At 37.4% G+C, this 21,631-nt stretch overlaps 2 protein-coding genes across 2 annotated transcripts in view; one reads left to right on the top strand and one right to left on the bottom strand.

Moving 5' to 3' along the window:
• The window catches only part of LOC108670941 (neurofilament heavy polypeptide), a 10,490-nt gene extending 9,104 nt beyond the window's left edge, over positions 1 to 1,386 (bottom strand). The window contains exon 1 of the mRNA XM_018158432.2: positions 1,304 to 1,386. The gene's annotated coding sequence lies outside the window, so the exon portion shown is untranslated. The remainder of the gene's footprint in view (positions 1 to 1,303) is intronic.
• Positions 1,387 to 6,263: 4,877 nt separating this feature from the next.
• Positions 6,264 to 8,329, top strand: LOC108670939 (macrophage migration inhibitory factor). The gene is made up of 3 exons (XM_018158430.2): positions 6,264 to 6,469; positions 7,000 to 7,172; positions 8,132 to 8,329. Exons 1-3 carry the CDS (start codon positions 6,362 to 6,364, stop codon positions 8,211 to 8,213), a joined length of 363 nt encoding a protein of 120 aa, XP_018013919.1. The 5' UTR covers positions 6,264 to 6,361; the 3' UTR covers positions 8,214 to 8,329.
• The last annotated feature ends 13,302 nt before the right edge of the window (positions 8,330 to 21,631 follow it).

Below are 21,631 nucleotides of genomic sequence, written 5' to 3' on the forward strand. Positions count from 1 at the left end.
ATGTCAACTGTCAAATTTGACACATTTTTCGATGATCTCACCACGTGGCATGCATTGTCTCTCTTTGGATCTAGATGTGTATAAGAGACAGGGCCAAGACCTAGTGTTTTTGCAGTATTTCGACACGCAAATGTTTGACGTCACCATTTCAACCATCAATGAACGCATGGAACTAAAACAAAGCTTAATATAAAGGAAAAGCTGGAGAGGTGACGGAATTACCTACGATGTCGGAATATACCGCCAACCGCGTTTACCCTATGTAGCATAATTTTATGGTTGACAATGAGGAATCTGAGAAAAAAATCCATTGCATATGTTTTAATTCTTAAAATGTGCAAAATTTTACTTAAAAATTTTACTTAAATTAAAAAAATTTGAATTAAATTTTAATGTGTGAAATTTTACTCCCTTAAATAGCTTTCACAGTGTGCATCAAGTTGAACTCTTTGTTTTCTGTGTTTGACTGAGAGACAAATTTCCAACATGCCTATTTTTCAGTCTAATTGAAATCCTAATGTGTTACAACGTAGCCTACAACCTTCATTCCTTCAACTTCAAGCCTACAAGTTTAATCCCTCCTAGCCTGAGTCCTAGGTATTTTTATCCCTTCCATCTTAACTAAAATTTTTGGACTGATTGAGTGGTGGAGGTGGATAAAGAATAATATATGAATCACAATTTTTAGAATTCCATCCTAAATTTAATCAGAAACCATTAGGTACCCCTAAACCCCTTATATAGCATATAGGCTAGGTCATAGTGGCAAAGCAGAGAGTTTTTTAGACTCTCCCTCAAGTTCATTTTTGAGTCCTTTAAGTAGACTAGTAAAGTATCCTGTATACCAGCATTATTATACTTAAGAAATTGATTTAAATCTTGAGTAAATGAGGAAATTAAAAATGAACTGATTCTAAAAAAGCTCTGGTTTGCCACTATGGGCTAGGTAGTTATCAGGTACAATTATTTTGTTCTTCAAAAGCGCTGCTGCAGAGCCTGCAGTGCTTTTGAAGAACAAAATAATGGAACAAAAATTTGAAGAACAAAAATTGGTGTGTACTGTGCAGTGCCACTGTACACCAATTTTGATTATAGGCTAGTTAAATCGATACGGGATTTCACCATTTAGGCTGATGATTCCAAAACCAAATCAATATGGTCCCTCCGTACAATAACTACGCTCATAAAATAATTTAAAATAGGATTAAACCGCCTAACACGAAATAGGATAAAGTTATACTAATTTAATTTCTATGAATCAAATACAATTTCACAATTGAATAAACATTGTAAGAGAACTTACACTTTTCAGAGTAAACAAATACGGCCCACTGGGCAGTGAAACGGTGTTGCCAACTCTTTACCGTAGCGGAAGAGATTAGAATTTGTCTAGATCATAAACATAATTTTTACTGAACAGATGTGTAAGTAACTAAAATAGCTAGTTTCCAGAATAGCAGGAGCATGATTAATGTTTATTTGCGCAGCCACAATTTTATGCTGATAATGTTTTTAATGATGTCGAGAATGTAATAATCAGGCTTGTAAAATTAGAACTTTTTTTTTATTTCGCGGTCAACTTAGACATATATAAAACTTGAACAAAATTAGACAACATACACGTGCTATGCTATGTGTACAAGGAATTTAAAAGCAAAGAAAACGCCAAGAAAATTCACCATATCAATTTTTTTTTATTCTCAAACTTCTTCTTCTATCTGCTTTCTGAGGACTTGGTTCTTCACCACTCGCCTCACGTCTGGACAGGCAGCAAGGGTTTGGCGGCACAAACCTGAGGGCAAAGGCCTCGGTAAGTTCGCAAATCTGAGATGTTGTTCTGTTAGTTCATTCAACTACTAGGCCCCGGAATTAGTGCTACATGCATGTTAGTAGCCCTTACCACACTTACAGGTATTTTTTCATGTTTCAGTTTGCTTACAGTTATTTTTATGTTTCGCCTTCCCTAGATGGATGTCTACTTGAATCTATATATAAAAAATCAGTCTTTTATTTGTATATATATGTGGATACTTTTTGAGATTGGTAGATTGAAGTAGACATCCATGTAGGGAAGGTAAAACATAAAAATAAGTATATAACTAACTTCTATTTACTGTGTCTAACCACAGTAACCAGCACTAGTTTGGTTAGGTTAATTGCAATAAAGTTGAATTGATATGTTTTGAAAAAGTTTTATTCTCATTTAATGTTTATGAGTAAATCCCAATAGCAGAACAATAAATAATAAGAGATTTCTAAAAATTTTGGCCATTGTAGCGGCTAATGTAGCGCGCTACATTCTACTGTAGCGGTAGCGGTAGCGCCCGTTACAATCTAGTGGATGTAGCGGTAGCGGTAGCGCCCGCTACATTTAGAGCATGTAGCGGTAGCGGTAGCGCCCGCTACATTTAGAGCATGTAGCGGTAGCGGTAGCGCCCGCTACATTTAGAGCATGTAGCGGTAGCGGTAGCGGCGCTACATTTCAAAGTAGCGCTGCCCAGCTCTGCCCTTACCTAACTGGAGGGTCTACCCAGACAGAGGGCCAGGGCCAGATGGTCCAGCCTGGGATGGCGCAGCCTGGAGCATCATCTTTATTGGGTACAGGGGAAATAAGTATTTTGTTCAAGACCTGCTGATGCTAATCTTCTAATCTACTTGACTGCTACCATCAGGGTCAAAACTCAACAGTTGAACCTCCTGTCTGGGGGATTTTGTACACATCTTGGAAAGGTCCTGTACAGGAGTCACATTTACAATTAGTCATGCGATGGGGAGGATCCTGCCAAGACTGTCATGCTTCAAAAGCATCAAAAGGATGGTTGATGACCATTAAATTAGTGATTAGCTGGAACAATATTCTCAAACTGATGATGGAGCTAGCTGGACTCCGATATGTTGAGTCGATACGACGCCGCAGGAATTATTACAGATTTTTACATGAATTATTTTTTTAATTAAAACCAAAAAATGTATTTTTTAAGCAACTGGGACACTCATAATTCCTTCATTACTTAACGGATCTGTATGAATTTTGGAATGTGAGTATTAATTATTGATACGCTGCCGCAGGAATTATTACAGATTTTTACATGAATTATTTTCAAATTAAAACCAATAAACGTATTTTCTAAGCAACTGGGACACTCATAGTTCCTTCAGTGCTTAACGGATCTGCTCGAATTTTGGAATGTGAGTATTAATTATCGATATACTGCCGCAGGAATTATTACAGATTTTTACATGAATTATTATTAGGTTAATTTGGGTTAGGTTAGATTAGGTTAGGTTAGGTTAGGTTAAGTTAGGTTAGGTTAGGAGATAATTCATGTAAAAATCTGTANTGTGTTGTGCAAAGCGGATTTACTGTTAGCCGGAGTTACCCACAGCTCATTGATCTGAGGCTATGTGTGGATATTGCATGCTGATGTTTGGCGTTGGGCCCAGGGCCTGTTTACGAGTCAATTTTGTTACCCACGGCTGCGCTCCCAGAGCCGCCCATAAATGGTGCTTACATCAAATTTGTCCTTCGCTGAGCAACCAACGATAATAGAGTGCAATACTCCTAATACTTCAACATTCATCTTCATAGTTTTAATTAATTTTCAACAGAAAATAAAAAGCTCATCATTGCATAATTTTTCCGTCATATCGAATTCAACTATTAAATACAATGCGTGAATTGTTGAAAGATCTACATTTCAGTCCCAAATGATATCAAAGGTTAGTTTCCATTATTAATTTCTCGAACTTACAGTATAGCGAAAGTACATGTTTCAAGGAATACGATAAATGTTTTTATATTATTATAGTTCGATATGTTGCTGTATATTTTGCATGCATTAATTAACGTGTAACATGCCATAATATATAATTGCTATATTAAGCAATACGGATATCATCTCATTAATAGCGGGTTTTACTTATATCCAAAAATAAGCGATGACATGTTCAGGTAGCGTAATTGGGGGTTTGGTTATTGTGTTATCAATATTTAGCTTTATTTGCAAATTAGTATGAGTTAAATTTCAAAGAAATCCAATTCTGGGAAGTTTAAGGGTGAAAATTTAATAGTGCATCGAATGTAAGTCTGCAAGAAAATGCTTGATAAATATGCGTCTAATTATCTATATTCTCCTTAACAGTAATCGTTGCATCTTGGTCCGCGCCCGCGAGGCTCAATCTATTTGTCTAATTAATGTTTGGTTATTTATATCACTTAGTATAATGAGAAATTGTTGCATTGAAATAAAAATTCTTTTATACTATCGTGCAATCGCTTCCTAAATAATTCATATCAATATTACCTGGCTAACTTATCAAACGGCGTTCTCCGCTCAAATGAAATGTTCATTCACACAGTCACTCTCGTTGACTCGTATTGACATTGGTGACTGGTCTACCTATTCATGATTTCATGCCCATGGTTACATGGTATTAATATTACGTATGTTAACTGTTGATTATGTGGCTTTTAAAAATAACATGAGTTCAGATTGCAGATAACTCATTCAGTAATGCACTAGCCACTAATGCTCCTTCACTTCAGTCCTTCTCACTCTCATCAAGTCTCATGAGTCTCACTTGGTGTCTTGGTCTTGGTGCAGAAATCTAATGGTGTTTTCAAAATATGACAAACTGCTTCCATTATTAATTGTTGAAGGAAGTTTATTGCTTAAAAAGAAGAATTTTAATTTTATTTGTGAGGCACTGAAATAAGTCATTAGGTTTTTTCCTGCTTGCTGAGCTAGGTACACAAGGATTTCCAATTCCAAAAATTCAAGATTCCAGAAGTTGACCAATCTCTATCTTTAATGTTTAATCTGTTAGCCTGTAGGAGTTGTAGCCCGGCCCCATGGTCAGGAAGATGTGCCAGGTGCGCGGGAATTTATTTTGTCATTTTAACGACCTGAGCGGTGCGCCGTACTAGGTTGGTAAAAAAATTCGCCGTGCGCCGTACTTTAGAAAGCTAAAATAGTTCTACTATTTTAGTTGACAATATACGCAAGTATATTGACTACGCGAGTCGAACTGACAATAATAAAATGTAAGACATGTCCGGGTTACTTCTGACTCTTCTGGTTCGTAAACTGCGTCTGTTAATTGTAAGCTGCGGCTGTTATACATACAAAATGTAAACAGACGGTGTTCAGTGTTGCCATATGACTTTGGAGAAAATTTCTTCTAAAATAAAGATGGCCGGGATTGTGCGAACACGTGTGCTAGTCTGGAAAAGTCCTATTTTTGTCTGAAATATCGCGGCTCTAATATCATATAATTTCAGTAGGTATGAAATCTCGCGGCTCAAATGTCATAAATTTTTGTTTGATTAAAAAATCGCGGTTTGCACTTCGCAAACATGTCATTTCATAATTTAATTAGGCTTTTAAGTAAGAGATATTAAGCTTTTAATTAAGAAAATGTTAATTTTTGCACAAAGCTTGGAACAAGCTGTGTGTGTCTAATTCCAAGCTGTGTCGGAATTAGTTTTTATATGTCTAAAACCGTCTCTTGAATTAATCAACTATTAATTTATTTACCTACCACTTGAAATCAGCAAATACAAGTATACTTAAAGGATTCCTAACATACTGTATTCACAGACTTATTTAAAAGTGTCAAACCATAATATTCTTTCTACACAAACAGTTTATCACTATTTGGTAGAGCAAGGTCAACTATCAACTTTGACATGTTTTTCAATGTTCTCACTGGGTGACTTGCACTGTCTCTCTTTGGATCTCAACATTTTCCTGCCAGATGGCCCAGATTTAGTGTTTTGGCAATAGTATGGCGCGCAATAGTATGACTCACTATTTCAACCATCAATGAATGTGTGGAACTAAGACAAGGTTTAATATAGAGGGAAAAAGTTGAGAAGTGTCAGAATTACCCACAATGTCGGAATATACCGCGTTTAGGCCGTTTACCCTAGCAAGGTCTTGGTTGCTTTGAAGTTTGAACCATGGAATTAGGGATGAGATTGGAAAACTCCTCATTTTAGCTAAAACTTTGCATTGCAGCTTCTCAATTAAATGTGTGAAATATATCTGCCATCTGAGTCATGATTGAAATATTTTTTTTTTCTAGAATATTGTGGCATCTTTCCTATTGAATTAGGTATAAATCTTGTTGCCCAAAACTAAATAATAGTAATATGGAAGCTACCAGGATAGAAAGCTACTATTTTGACACAACATTGCAATGACTTTCATGCCTTGGCAGTTGGCATATTCTACATATTAATTCTTGTTCTGATTTTCATGTTCACACTATAGTAATTTTCAATTTATTTTTCATTGCAGGTATTGAGCCTTTTGAGGTGCTTTTTCAGTGTTTGGTTGCACAATTACTGTTCAAGACAATGCCCGAGTTGGTGATTCACACGAGTGTATCTAGGAACAAGATCACGCCAACTGTCTTGACATCTTTGAGCAAAACCTTGGCAGGGACAATTTGCAAACCAGAGCAGGTGAGGCAAACTTACTTATGTTTAATAATGTTCCAGCCCCTAACTCATAATTCCAAGTTATTTTGAAATTAAAAGCAGTGTACAATTTGAGCTGAGGAAAAAACTATCACAAAAGACAAATTTAAATTTATCAATATTTTAAATATTAGTATCTCATTTCTTATCAAATGTGTTTGAATAGAATATACATTTTTGAATAAATGTATATGTTTGTAAACAGTGGAACATCAACCTACAAAAATCATGTGTGAAAAATTTGAGTTTTAAATGATTCAACAAATTTTTATACAAACTTTGCTTTGAAGAAAAACTGATATCAAAGTAACGAACAAAAATTGCTACTTTATTTGCCATTTCTTGTTCCATAACTGCACTATAATGCTATTGCCAAACCAGCAAATGACATTGTCAACTTGATATTTCTACACAAGTTGTTTGTCACAGTTTTGCATAGTGATGGTTGTGCCAGATCAGCTTATGGCATTGTCTATTTGTTACTTCTGAAGTTCTGAACGAGTTGTTTGTTACAGTATTGCACGGTGAGAGTGGTGCCAGACCAGCTTATGGTGTTTGGTGGTAAGGCTGATGCCTGCGCACAGGCAACACTCATGAGCATTGGGCACCTGGGAGTTGAAGAAAATAAAGCTCATGCTGCTGTAATTTTTGAAGCTGTTGAAAAGCTTTTGGGGGTTCCTCAAGACAGGTGAGATCAATTCATTTGAATGCTATTTATATACATTTTTGTAAATTTAAACTTGATTGATACCTTTTACTACTTCCAGTAATCTTTTTTTTTTAGTTTCTTTTTTGTTTTATATTTTTTAATTCTTATGCTGCACTGTAACAGTATAAATTATTCTGACAATTTATAGGATTTAAATGTTTAATGTAACACTTGCGGCATTATTTCTGCTGTGCTTTAAGCTAAGTTTACATTAAATACAGCTTTTTGTTCATGAGCTGTCATCATTTAATATTTTAGCCATAAAAAATATAGTGTAATCTTTTTACTGCAATTTTTTGTACCATTGTATTATTGCATTGAGCTATGCAAAAATGGATATTTCACATGTGAAAAAATAAATACTCTCTAGGAAAAGCTGTAGAAAGTATCATGATCTATCATAGATTGAATTGATCTATCATAGGAGAACATAAGTTAAAGTTAGCAATATCATGGAAATTCAAGTAAAAATAATTTATTCTTAAAATTAGGACATTTTTGGTTGTGAACTATTGAAAAAAATATATATACCTATTTATATATAGCGTATGTATCTGCATGACAACTGCACAATTGCAAAATCATAAGATTTTGATATACTTATTTTAAATTGCTAAACTTTTTCCAAACTTTGTTCACTTGCACTCAAAGGAACACGAAAAGATTAAAGAAACTCCATCTTTAGTAATTAATAAAAATTAACTATGTTCTTGTGTTTAAACTGCTTGATATTTTGAGCTCCTGAAGACCTTGTTGATATGCAGTTTGAATAAGGTGGGTCTCTTATGACAAGCTCACTCTCTTCTTGCATGCAACTCATCCAGGTATTTTTTCTTGCCAATGACTCTGCTGATTCTGGCCTTGGTTTGCACATGCTCCTTTTTTACCCATGTCATTTAAAATATATGCCATTTAATCACACATATCCTTTGTTTCAGGATGTACTTGACATTTGTGGACAAAGCTTCCTCTGACGTGGGGTACAAAGGCACTACCTTCCACACCATCATGGGCAAGTAAAGCAGCTCCCTATGCCCCCCAGCCGGGCCCTGATCAATGTTGGTTCTTGGGCTTGTCCCAACTACTCTCTACCGTCACGGCCTAATTTCATAATATTAAACTTTGACAAAACACAACACGTTGTCTTATTTACTTCTACCCACAAACTTTGCCGTCAATAACTGGATCTATTTAGTATTCATGAGGATATACATAACATACTAGGAAAACTTGAATTAATAGTGCCATTTCGCAAGACAGTCTTTAAAAGTGAGTGTAATTCTCTATTTGATGCGGCTTTCCTAAGTAATCGCCTATTGCAACTCCCTCAGACATTTTTGGGCTGGCGTTAATGAATGGATTACAAAATAGGAAAAAAGCCGCCACAATATAGGTGTAGGTTTTTCCACTACAATTTTCGATATCTATATATGTGGGTAAATTGACACAAATATTTTCACATGAACGTATCATCGAACTCTGTTTTCATATCGGTTTGAAGGCATTTAACTCGACATCTCGCGCACTCTTTTTCAAATGAATAGACTGAGGCCGAGATTTGAGCGACAGCTTCATAAGCAGTTGGCGCGTCAGTCTTACCACAGCTTCTGTTGTACGAGGTTAAGCCGCTCTTGCCGAGAACGCGCGTAGACGCGTTACCCTCACGATTATGCGCTTGGGCCGAGTGTCTCTGTTCTTCTCTTTAAAGTCGACTTCTGAAGCTTTCTAACGTATATCAGTGTTATTTTAATAGTAAGTATGACATATTAAAGAGACGTTTTAATAGCATGAATGATGCCTTCAAGTTCCAATTGGGAATACCAGTTTGGAACTCTAGTTATACTGTTAGTGTTAGGAACTGTTCGATTGCTAATTCTTCAATTGATAAACATTTTCGAGTATTGTAGGCAACGTCGAATCCAATAAGTAAAGCTGATGCTTGCTTCGTTTGGATATGACTATGTTATATGTGATGACGGTGCACAACCAAGACAGTTCTCTGAAATAAAATGTAGAATATTTATTTGATGCCGTACAACTTCTTGCGAACTCGTATTCGTAGTGTGAGATTATTACTGAGAAATACGTGGCGTGAATCGGTAGTCTCTGATATTATAACTGGCAGTCTGGGAGATTTTTACGTAGTAAGTGACGAAGGTCAATAGTCCGAGTAAATGACTGATAAATGTGCGGCAGTGATCAAAAGTATGTAGAATTTTTTATTTATGATTTTTTTATGCGTTGTCAATAGTTGGAGGTTCTAACTGAAATTTCCGGCGATGATGAAAAGTTCGAAATTTCAACCGATTGATGTGTGGTCTGAGACTTCATCAGTCGGTTGGTTTAGGGTGGCCCAGTGGTTACAGTTCAGCGTACCAAGATTGGAGCCGAGAGGCGCGGGTTCGAACCCAGCTCTGTTCGCCAGTGTCTGGTCAGAATCGGCGAGGAGGCCGGGCTGTTAGGCACAGCAGAATTGTAGCAGTGAGTTGCGAGTTCGAGACCGCAAAATGCTGTGAAGGTTCTGCGATGTTAAGAATCGGCGACAGGCCTACGGCCTAATAAACGCTGAAACCGCTACCTATTATTATTATTATTTTATCAGAAATAAACTAGGAGAATCTATATCACGATACCATTAATATTCGAAGTGCATCAGGAATAATCAAAACAACGAACGAGCATGTCTTAGTAAATTATTGGAGGCTAAACATACCCAGTGAACCCTGCTGAAAGACTAATGGGCTAGTAGGTAAACTCTTTCTTCAAATGTCAACTTGGTAGGTGTGCTGAACGTTTCGTTTTAACACTTCGACCGAATAGCGATGCTTCATTGATTGCATTATCCTTACCTAGTTTGGCCCGGCAAAAGTGTTTATTGGTACTACGTCCGTTTTCAGCTTGTGCTGTGGGTAAGAACGTGATCGAGTTACTCTTTGTATAACATGACCCAGTCATTTTTTGAGTGTGACACAAATATGTGCCAAGTTGTACTTTATACGCTCCTCAATAATTAGTGCTGTCACACATTCTCACGTAACATACTGTTTTATTTAGAATATTTAAATGCCAGTAGGTCTATATAGATATTATCAATCCAGTCGCTCAGCAGCACTGAGGCTGCGGTTGCCGAGTAACATAGTCACTTTCGCTCGCGACCACGTAGCTGTCACGAGCCTTAATTTCCGCTGCTCATAAGTTCGGCGGTGCGAGACTTGGTTCTGGTTCATAGACACGGTAAGGGTTTAATGCATTTTTAATTCTGGACCTCGTAATGAGCGGTGGTTTTCATATTATCATCAGCCCAACCACTACTAAAGAGAAACTTTTACTATTGAAAGGTCATCCTTCACTTCGTACTTGGCAGGAATTGCTACGGAATAGGATCTTTGTCTTGACATTAGATTGACCATACTTTGAATCAGATTGCATTAATTTAAGGCTTTACTGCCTTCAAGAAACAAAGTTGCTTCTAAAAAAAAAAGTTTTTCATGTAAAATTTGGGAATTGTAATAAGGATTACGCTAAGTCTATCAAAATTAGGTAAGGAAATGTGTTTGGCATCAACACTTTAATCAAATAGTCTTTTAGTTCACGATTTTCTTTGCTTCTTGGTGAGTTTAGTGTCATTTTGGACTAAGAAAGCGAGCGAGCTACGGCGTGCTCAAGGCGAAAAGGACCTCATGCCAACCGTGCAGCAACCGCTCTCTGCTCAAGGCTATTATGCACAAGTTCCGCGCATTGGTAATACAGTTCCTACCTGTATTACTGAACGTGTGGAGCAGTACAGAGAACATATGGTTGAAGAGTGCATGCTACATTATTGCTACAAGCTGCCGTGCATGTTTTTGTTATCGTTTGAAGAATTGATTAGCTCATTGAGCTGCATGCAAGTGACATACGCACTTGACTTAAAAAAGTCGTTGTGGTGGCCTCGTTACTGGGCGAGGGAGGAAGTCATTAATCATGACGTTAACGCTGTGGTGGAACGTGCAAGTGCCTGCGGCCGTATTATCAAAACTCCGTAAGTACGCAAAATTGACTTACCAATGGCGTAAGTGCTGACTTGATGACGTAACTCTAGCTGGCCTGATACTCGAGTTGGCGACTTTGCGCTTGCAGTAGACGTTGAAGCGTCGACCGTGAAAGAGAATAATCATGATTAAAATGAACAAAAATAAGAAACTTTAAATATAAGATAATAAGCTTGCTATCAGCAATATTTTAAAATTTAATTTTGGTTTTAGGTAGTTTTTCTCTTATCCTTGATTTTGCACTCATACTCAGAATGTGCATGGTATTTTGTAATTATAGTTGTTAAGGGTTGCATGGTAACTGTTCATAGCTAAAGTTTTTCAGCGCCTAGGGAATTCATCGTGTTTTTTTTCACTATAATATCTGGGGCAGAATTTCCTCACTAATAATGAAATATAGCAGTCAAAAGAAAAATGTCAGTGAATTTCCGACGTATATTCTTCTTATATTCTTCGACGTATATTCTTATGCAATGCTTTCTTTCATATTTCGTATCTAGTTCAACATCTATCGATTATTATATACAAGACAACATAATTGTCACCAACGTGTGAAAAATAGCATTTGAAAATCCACATTTTGTTAGGTAATATAAATAGAAAGTTTTAGCTATCACTTCTTTTTACTTTTTTTACTATTAATCTCAGAGTATTGCCTGGAACTTACATTTCGTTGCGGCGAAAACGAAGACGCACGTAGGGAAAGAGACCCATCGTTGTTGCTGTCGCTATTTGATGCTTGATGAGCGCTCCATAGCTCTTTAAACTGAATACAGTACAATTAAGTTGTGTAGTGACGCGTTGTACCATACAGTGCTTGTTTCTTGCTGAATGCTCAAAAACTCTTAAGACTGACTGTTGAACGAATAAGGTGTATGGTGACGCGTTATACTATACAGTAAATCGATCTAGATCGAGAGTTCTAAACCTATCTAACGCGTACCACTAGTTGCGCATTTAAGGGCCTTTACTGGTGGTACGCGAAAATTTTAGTCGACACGGACGGTTAGCGAAATATTTTTTTCTTAATAAAAATGTTTACTTCCAAACACAAGTTAATCTGACAACGATTTGTCACTGTTGCCACACGCCACTAACCTGCTCCATGAGCCCACAGTGACATTTGAGCAATAGACTGACTCAGGTCGCATATTATTACATCAATGGGTAAAAGTAGTGCTGCTAATGCTACTCGTGCAACATAGTGGTTAATATGTAGGACGCGGTGGGACACGGCGACTGTACGGAACCTCACATATAGGCACACAATTTCAAAAAGTTTTGTAAGCCGTTCAAGATGTACGTACGATATGCATGGAGAGAAATAGTATGGTGTGCTTATGATTGTTTTCAAGCGAAAAATCGAAAAGTTTTATATGAGCTGTGATAATTTTTGGTGAATTATAAAGTTTAATAGTAGATATAACGGAATTTTTATGCCAATTCGTCCAGACAAAGACAAAAAATGACAAACGCCACAAGCGAATCATAGAACACAAATTTGGTGTCAGAGCTCATTTCGAAATGGAGGCTAACTCATTTACCTATGTCCAGAATATGCGGTGACCATGCATCCAATAAACAGTGTTTATATTCAACTAAATGGTTTTTTCTATAATAACAACATGATAAACTTATCATTTTTTCTCATTTTTGAATGAGAAGGAATGAAAAAACCTTGATGTACACAAAAATGAAGTTAATCTTTAGGCCATATAGGAAGCCTCTAGTAGTCTAGCTGCAGTAGTAACCTCATACACCAAAACTGCAGCACAATATTTACTAGCTTAGGCATGCACTGACGTAAAGCGGACGCTGGTTTGTCCCTCTCACTTGTGCGTGGTGTTATCTGCTGCTCGCTGGAGTCGTGCTTGCTGCTCAGCTGAGGCGGCTGCTGTCAACGAAAGTTTGGGCTGGTAGTTACTCACTACATTTTGAAGCATTTTAAAAGGTAACATTTTTAAAATGTAAATATAATTAGTATCGTTGGTAGCAGACGTTGACTAATTATTTTAGCGCAGAATGATTTAGAATAAGTCTGTGCCCCAGTGCAACTCCCCATGAAACCCAATTAAGGGCAACTACTAATAATTCCCGAACATCCCCTACAGTGCCTCGTGCCTGACCGTCCTTAGTTTTATGTCCTATCAAATTCAGTGAACATTATTCCAGCTAACGCGGTGTCTCAGTTAGATATTGCCTTGCAAATTTACTTACCAGAGATACGTTTCCGGTTGACGCGGTGGTTTGAGCCTCATCCAGTGAGTAATATAGCTTCCCTTGCATACCTACTTGCTTCCCGGGAGTTGGGATCACTTCAGTATCAATAGGAGTCCCGTGTTAGTCGTTCTACGCGATTCTTAAGCGCTTCATTGTTTAGTTTTGTGCTTCAAATATGAAAATTTTGTGCAGAGTTGAACAATTTACGAATACGGTCATCCAACATTGATTAGTTTTCGTCAGGGTTTTAAGTCCCAAGGTCTTATTAGCTGACTCTTTCGTCTTAGGAAGAGATAGCCGGATACCAAATAGTGATTTCCTAATTAATGCATAAAGAATGGAATGAATAAATTATAGTTCCCGTAAATGACGTTTTGTTACATTCCTAATAGTTTTTAAACACCTGGAATCATCGAAAAACCGACAATAGTTCATAAGATCGCTTTTTAACTTTTTTTCGAAAGGAGTATTCATTAGAAATTATTTGCGCAGACATAATTGCCGATTTATGAACAAACACTGCGGATGAAAAAGTAACATTTCTACTCAACTAAATATAAATTTGAGCCAGGTATTATTTTACACGATTATGCCGAAATGTGTCGAATGAGGATTTAAAGGCAGTTAAATGAAGGTTAGAACAAGTTTGCGCGCTAACCTATTCTCTTTCCGTTTACCAAGTTCCGGATTCCGGACTGACGACGCCAGACGATCTGAGGTAGAACATGACTTCCAGCTAGATGATTATAATGATACTATATTCTATAACAAACAAATGAATAACTCTTGAATGTAGATTCAAAATCAAGCCTCACCGACAACGTAAAGTATAATTATTTATAGAAATATTTTGCATATTTTATAAAAGCGCCACTCTGCGACCCGTGCACTGAGCCTACATTATAAACCGCCGCAAGGTAGTTCGAGATCGCTTCAGTAGGGAGGATATTAATTAACTTTTTAAGACGTGCAATATAACCTTACAAAGTTGTAGCAATTAAAATGTATTTCCAGACAACCTCGATTTTATTAGTACATGTACTGGAAGGCAAGCGCGCGTACGATTTTTTGAACACACGCCGTCCAGTGGTGCTGATTGGTGAGGTTCTTTAAAGGTTTCCAGACAGCCTCTTGCGGCTCACAGAACTCGCTTCAAAGCCTCAATTGCAGTCTGCGAAAATTACCTGTCGACCGCCACCTCATTGCTGAAAATCTTTGCTGGCATTGCTAATAATAGGCTATAATTCATGTGAACAAATGGGAGACCATATTGCAACGAGTCAAAACAAATTAGAAAGTTTGACCTCAGAGAGTCACTTGTTTACCACTGAAATGCAAGGACTCGCGTCTCAATTTTAGTGCTTGCAACAAGGAACAAAATATTGGGCTCTGGGGATCACTTGGGAACACGTCTCTCCCAGAGCTGATATTTGCGCTATATTTTTTTAGCGCATTTTCTCATTTATGAAAAAAATGCACTATTGTGCTCGCCATGTCCGTCTGTCCGTCCGTGACTTCACGTTTTCGTCGACGAAAAGATGCGCTTTCTGTCATGCACTCACTGCCGATAGTACTGAGTTATATTTTTTAAGGTCTTCAACCGTCGATCGGCCGGCCCATATAGAAGTATTTTATCGCACTAATACATATAGTAAGTGAAGATAGGACTTGACTCCTTCGTGCTCATCTTATTGAAAAAGAAATTAAAATTAATTCAACTTTTCTGAATTAATTTTTGTGAATTCAACGGTCACAGAATACTCTTTACTGGGAAAATTTCTCCTTACTGGGAAAATTTTTCTTCAATGTAACTGAAGTGCTCAACTAAATCGTTGATATCGATATATTAACAAAATTTGTTATTGATGTGTATCTATGAAGTAGCTTAACGGTAAAGAGGACAAAAGACGCCTATTGTAGTTGCGTTGGATGCCGATGAAACACGTACGTCCTGAGTGAGGAGTGGAAAAGTTCGACCAGGATGTATAAGGATAAGAATTAACTTCTTATCTTGACGACAACGTGCTTAATTTTTTACGGAACTAAGGTGGTTACTGTGGAGTGAAGAGCTATGATGAGGATTGATGTTTCATTGTCAAAAATGATGTGGGGTTTATGATGAAAATGAGCTGATCAAGTGGGAACTGAAACGCTATGAATGGAAATGAGCAGGTCTAATGTAGACCGTGGTGCCATGCTGTATTCCATAACTCTTCTTCGTAGCCAAACAACGCGTCTCGCTGTTATAATAGCTGCCGTGTCGTGCATCCGGAAATTGGTCAACTCGAGCAACAAGTGTTGCGGAGGAAAGCCTGCTGCGCAGTCGACTGTTACCACCGACATCGCCGTTGTTTTTAACGTTTGTGGAGGCTTTCGCAATGCGATGCCTGTTGATGGACTGGACTACGTCCCTTGCGGTGGCCTAAATGTGTCTCGAGCTCCCGTGTCCATGCATTGGCTTCCTCGGGAATGACAAGCTGTGGGGCTTGATCCATTACAGGAGCCCGCTTTTTTTCTGTATTGCGCTCACATTATTTAGCCTTGAAACTATTGCACATACGAGAATTGAAAACAATAATGTTCACATGTACGTTAGTGAAAGAGAAGTCATATGCAACTGTAATGCTGTATATGCTCTGATGAAATTGCCTTTGTGAAAGTTATAATAATTATAAAATTTTCTTTGCAAAATATGCTATCGATCCAAGAATTGTCCTGCAACTTTAGTAAAATTTTGTTGTGTTGAGCATGACAGCTGTCACTCAATGTGGCTGAGCTTGACCAACAAACTTCACGCAGTGCTGACCGACCTAGGACCAGATCTTTTGTTACTAAACATTTTCACCATGTTACCGTATTCAACATACAATAATGAATTGGTGAACCAATTCAACGTGCAACATTGAACGTGTTACCCAATTTTGTGTTGATCCGTTCAACGTGTCATTGAGCCATTGAACGTGTTACCAATAATTGTTGACGCTCCGAGTATGAATGCGTTCAAGAACATACTAGACAAGGCCATGCAAGAGCATATGTTTAGTCGCGAAATGCCTCGTATCCTACGGAACACGTTATACTGAAATATAGAAACGATTTTAAACCTACCGCCCGTTGAAAATATTTGATCAAAAAGTCAGTCTTTTACACCTGCGAACTAGCCAAGAAGAGTACAGGAATCGGCGACAGGCCTATCCAGGCCTATATTCTTCAATGCCGAAGATACTATGCTATACTAATTTACCATGCAACATTGAACATGTTACGCAATATAATATGCAACATTAAACATGTTGGGCCATGCAACGTGGCAACATTAGACATGTCGGGCAATGCAACGTGGCTACATTAAACATGTTACACAATATAACACGCAACATTGAGCTTGTTACGACGTATAACAAGCAACATTGAACTTGTTACGACGTATAACATGCAACATTGAATATGTTACGCAATATAACATGCAAAAATGAACATGTTACGCAATATAACATGCAACATTGAACACTTTACGCAATATAACATGCAACATTGAACATGCTACGCAATTTAACATGCAATATTGATCATGTTAGCTAATTTAACATGCAACATTGAACATGTTAAGTTATTTTATTTACAACATTTTGGGTGTTACGCAATTTAACAAAGCTCTTTTAACATGCCACAATAAGCATGTTAATAAGCATGTTATGCAATTATTAAGAGATTCATCATTGCATTATCCAGAAAAAGGAACAAATTACTCACAAGTTGTTATATGCCAACCCTAAAACGGGGCAAATGAATTCTTAAATAAAATTGAATGACAGCGCTGTTATTTTTATGTCAGCGTATATCATCGTCACGCTAGTGACGTACGTACGGCCATCTTAATAAATACCATCTTAACAAATAAAGATAAATTTGTTTCATTGAAGGCCACGCGCAAAAGTCCCAATTACGACTGCGAGCCAAGAGAAGTTCGGCAATGGCGAAATATAGAACAAAAACTATGTAATTCTATATGAGGTCTATAAATCGGAAATATAATTCGCTGTATAAAAAGTTTAATTAAAAATCTAACCATGAATTAGTATCATTACAGGTCAGACATACGGATAAAAAAGATGAGATCAAATGAGTGTGACTGACTTACGTATGCGTAATGCTTTAAAGAAAAAACCATAACGATCATCTAGACGGAAGGCAGGTTGTACAGAAGGAGAAAGTGGCCGTGCGAGCTGGAGGGCGGCGAGCCGCCGGCCATGTGCATGCGCGCGGAATTATATGGTTGTAAAACCATACAATAAGGATTTTTCATGGCTTTAAAACCATACCCATGGTTTTAAAACCATACAATAAGGATTTTTCGTGATTTTAAAACCATACCCATGGTTTTAAAACCATTAAATAAGGATTTTTAGTGGTTTTAAAACCATACCCATGGTTTCAAAACCACAAAATAAGGATTTTTCCCGGTTCCCACCAAGTAAGAACGCGACGTGTCATTTAGATCGCGAGGGCCGGGAGTGGTAGGGCTGGAGGCCTGCGAGCCTTTGGACCTTCTTCTTGGACCAAAATTCTGCGGCAGACTAAATATTAATTGCAAACTTCACGAATGAAATATTTTTGAATTTATCAAAATTAAAGCATGAGAAACGAATTACAGATCTACTCTTGTCGTTATTCATTAATGTTTGCTCGTTTATTGATTTTACATGAATTACATAAACATGTAGTACTTGCAGTGCGTATAGAAATAACTGGTTGACCATAGCCGTATTCTCATTGCATGAATCCTGAAAGCAAATTTTAACAAAATTAAATTTTTATGACGTAATATTTTCAGTTGAACGATTGCCACCCCCACCGGCTGTGCCGCACCGCCCGCGGACCGCGCAGGTCCGCCATGCAGTTGTAGCTTCCTGTTGCCTGTAATGGCTTCCAGATGCAGAGAAATTGTGGTTCTCCTCGCCGAAAGTGCCGCTTGTCACGAAATAAGCATTCAAGACTGGGAAATGTCGGTGATACCTGAAGAAACTTGCAACCGCGCTTCATTTCTACTAGGCTGAGGACAAGGAATTCATAAATTCATCTATCAACCACAATCTGTGTTCCAACTAAAACTGATATCATTGATATGCAATCATGCAGTGACGTTATTCCAGATTTTACGATTGTGTCATGACTCACGATTTACTTAAATTTTGGTATTCGACATCACGAATTCGTTAATTGCGCCGAAGATACTTTGCTCTGATTCATATTTACACATCACGATCGGCCGTGACTCTGAAACTGTTACCAATAAATTCGCATTTTTCAATATGAAGTGAAAAATATTTAATTGACAGTCATCGGCAAAGTTCAGAGCATAGTTTTAGCCACTCAACGAGTCTATTTTCTCTACCTGTAAAGAAACCGCGTGTTTCTTTGTGCGGGATCTACATTTGATACGATGTAGTATCATTTGATACATCAAATGTATAAAACTTGTCGTTATTAAAGTTTATGACGGTTTCTGGGAAACGAACACTTAAACTAATTTATTTATGAAATTGAGAATGATTTACTGAGGGAAAATATTTAAGATTCAGAAGATCTCTGATTTATGACGAAAGTAACAAAATAGTTATGTGTGCTAGAATGCGAGGCGACGGAACCATGCTCATACTGATTCGTCAGATGAACCATGGCCGTGCGAGAGTATTAATTATAATGGCGTGTTGTTGTGGATCCACTTGACTGGAAGTGGATTGAAATATATGTTGGCTGGAAGTGGATTGAAATATGTCTTGACTGGAAGTGGATTGAAATATATCTTGACTGGGAGCGGATTGAAATCTGATGACAGTAGCATGACTGATAGAAGGATGCAAGCTTTCGTTCAATTCCAGCAAACTAACTCTCGTTCTTGGTTGCATCACCACCATCAATACTCTCGCTGTGGCGCGTCGTCAGGAATACTGTACACGCACCAACCTGCCAAGTTAGCGAAGATGCGCTTTAATTTTGACAGAAACTATCGTTTTATCTTATAAGAAGTGAATAGGATTGCAATCATTTATTTCGTGGTCAATCTAATCGCCGAACAATGACTAGGATTACTGACTGGCATCGACGCGCGAATGAAACTTAAATCGATGATCTCAAGTAACATATATAACTCAATATACTCGAATGTCCTAACTGTTCAGTATAGCCCGGCTGTCTGCTCTAGGACTGCATCTGAATACAATACGATAATGTTGACTAACTACACCCGTGATTAAGACTAACAACACCAATCTTAACTGTAGACTACATTTGATGAAGCCGTTGGTCAGTATATAAACATTGCCGAATCCGTGGTCGGCGGCTGACAGCATGCATGTCGACTTGATTGCTTGTGGTCGCGTATTGCAGCGCCGTCAAGCCGTGCCCCGCTGCCTATAGGGGCCGGGGTAGCCAAGCCCAACCCCGCCCCTGGAAAAACTTCCGTTGAAAAGAGTGAGCGGAGAACCTATGACCTCTTAATGGTGTTCGAGCTATGGCTTGCTGATGAGTTATGGTGTGATAGTGGAGCATAAAAAATTCCCAATTGATCATAAGCTCATTAGCTGCGCACTAATCACAAAATGGTGTAAGTCGCAATTTAGATGTGATGTATTTTAAATGTTTTAACATTTGTGATTTAGTTTTTCCAGACCTATATTTACAGGAAAAACTAATCAAAAATGAATTACTGGCTAGAAATATTGAAAAAATCCAGTTCCTATAATTAGGTACATCGAATTTTGTATCTTCAGTGATAATGTAGGCAGAGAATAACGAACATTAATTTATACATTTGGTGCATTTTGGCCTCTGACAGAATGCACCGCAATTTATTTTCCTCTCCCTTGGCATTCGCGGTGATATTGTTGTGGCAGAGGGAGTACAGCTGACGCCACTGTTGTTTGAATACAAATTCATAATTATTACAAACCCGTCCTTTGACAGTTTGCCTTCATTTTGATAGCAAGTTTTATGAGTTGAAACCCGAAATTTTTGAGAAAGTCCAGCCGCGTGCTGGAGCTGTCTGGAAATTTATACTAATACATCACATGATAACTCTAAGCACAAATTGATAATAAGAGGGAGAAGAGAAAATCTCCATTTTTAAAAATTCTTTTACATGTAAATTCTTTGAGCAATTTGTTAACACAATCATCAGCACCCCAAAACTTGCGAGTCTGCAATATAATATCTGGCTTTACATGTTATTCGATCAGTGCTCAGTGTTACATCGCTAAGTTCACTAGATAATAAATTAGCATTTGTTGTACCAAAGAAGATACGACTTTACGACTGCATCTCTTCGAAAAAAAAAACTTGAATCCATCTCGAACTATTTGGAAGGCAATATGACTTTTGGTGCCTCCTAATAATTAGTCTTATTGTGTAGTGTTAAGACATTTTGCGACTTTTATTTGGGTAATGACTGGCACTTACCCCACAATTGCACCGAACAAAGCGTTGTTTCTCTATATAATAATGCTTTGGATTCTCAAATTAGAAATGAAAGAATCGTGTCATGTGTGCAAGATTTTATCATATTTTTCTGATACTTTTTCAGAAATGGGTTCAATATTAACCTTCATATCGAATGAACAGTTTACGAATTCGTTTGTTTGTTCATCATAACTATATTTGCGAAGTACAATGTGAGCGTATCACAAATAATTAAAAAAACTTCAGCAATGAATAATTTATAGGAGTCTTTACTTTTTAGATAAATTCAAAAAATTCAAGCGTACTAAAGTAAAATAAGGACCCCACTATGACTTCTTGTCGATGTTCTACTCATTATTTCAGGAAAGACATGTTTCGTCGGTGAAATCTCGCATGTTATTTTCCAGCGATTCCTTGATACATTTATACATCGCAATTTTTTTATATTCATAAAAACCCCAAGACATTGTATACCTAGAGGAATAGATTAGTTAAAGATCAAATTTCATTTTATTATATTTGATCGTTCCATGTGATGTAAATGAATGTTTTCACGAGCAGGATCGCTGACACTGCAGCAGTGGTGAGCTCTACACCGTCAGCATGGACTTCATCACAAACCTCACAAACGCACAGTCAGTTCCAGTGCCGTGCTTATATAGTATAGTATAGTATAGTATAGTATAGTATAGTATAGTATAGTATAGTATAGTATAGTATAGTATAGTA

Source organism: Hyalella azteca, unplaced genomic scaffold (assembly GCF_000764305.2).
Source record: "Hyalella azteca isolate HAZT.00-mixed unplaced genomic scaffold, Hazt_2.0.2 contig11295, whole genome shotgun sequence".
NCBI classification, from domain to species: Eukaryota; Metazoa; Arthropoda; class Malacostraca; order Amphipoda; family Hyalellidae; genus Hyalella; species Hyalella azteca.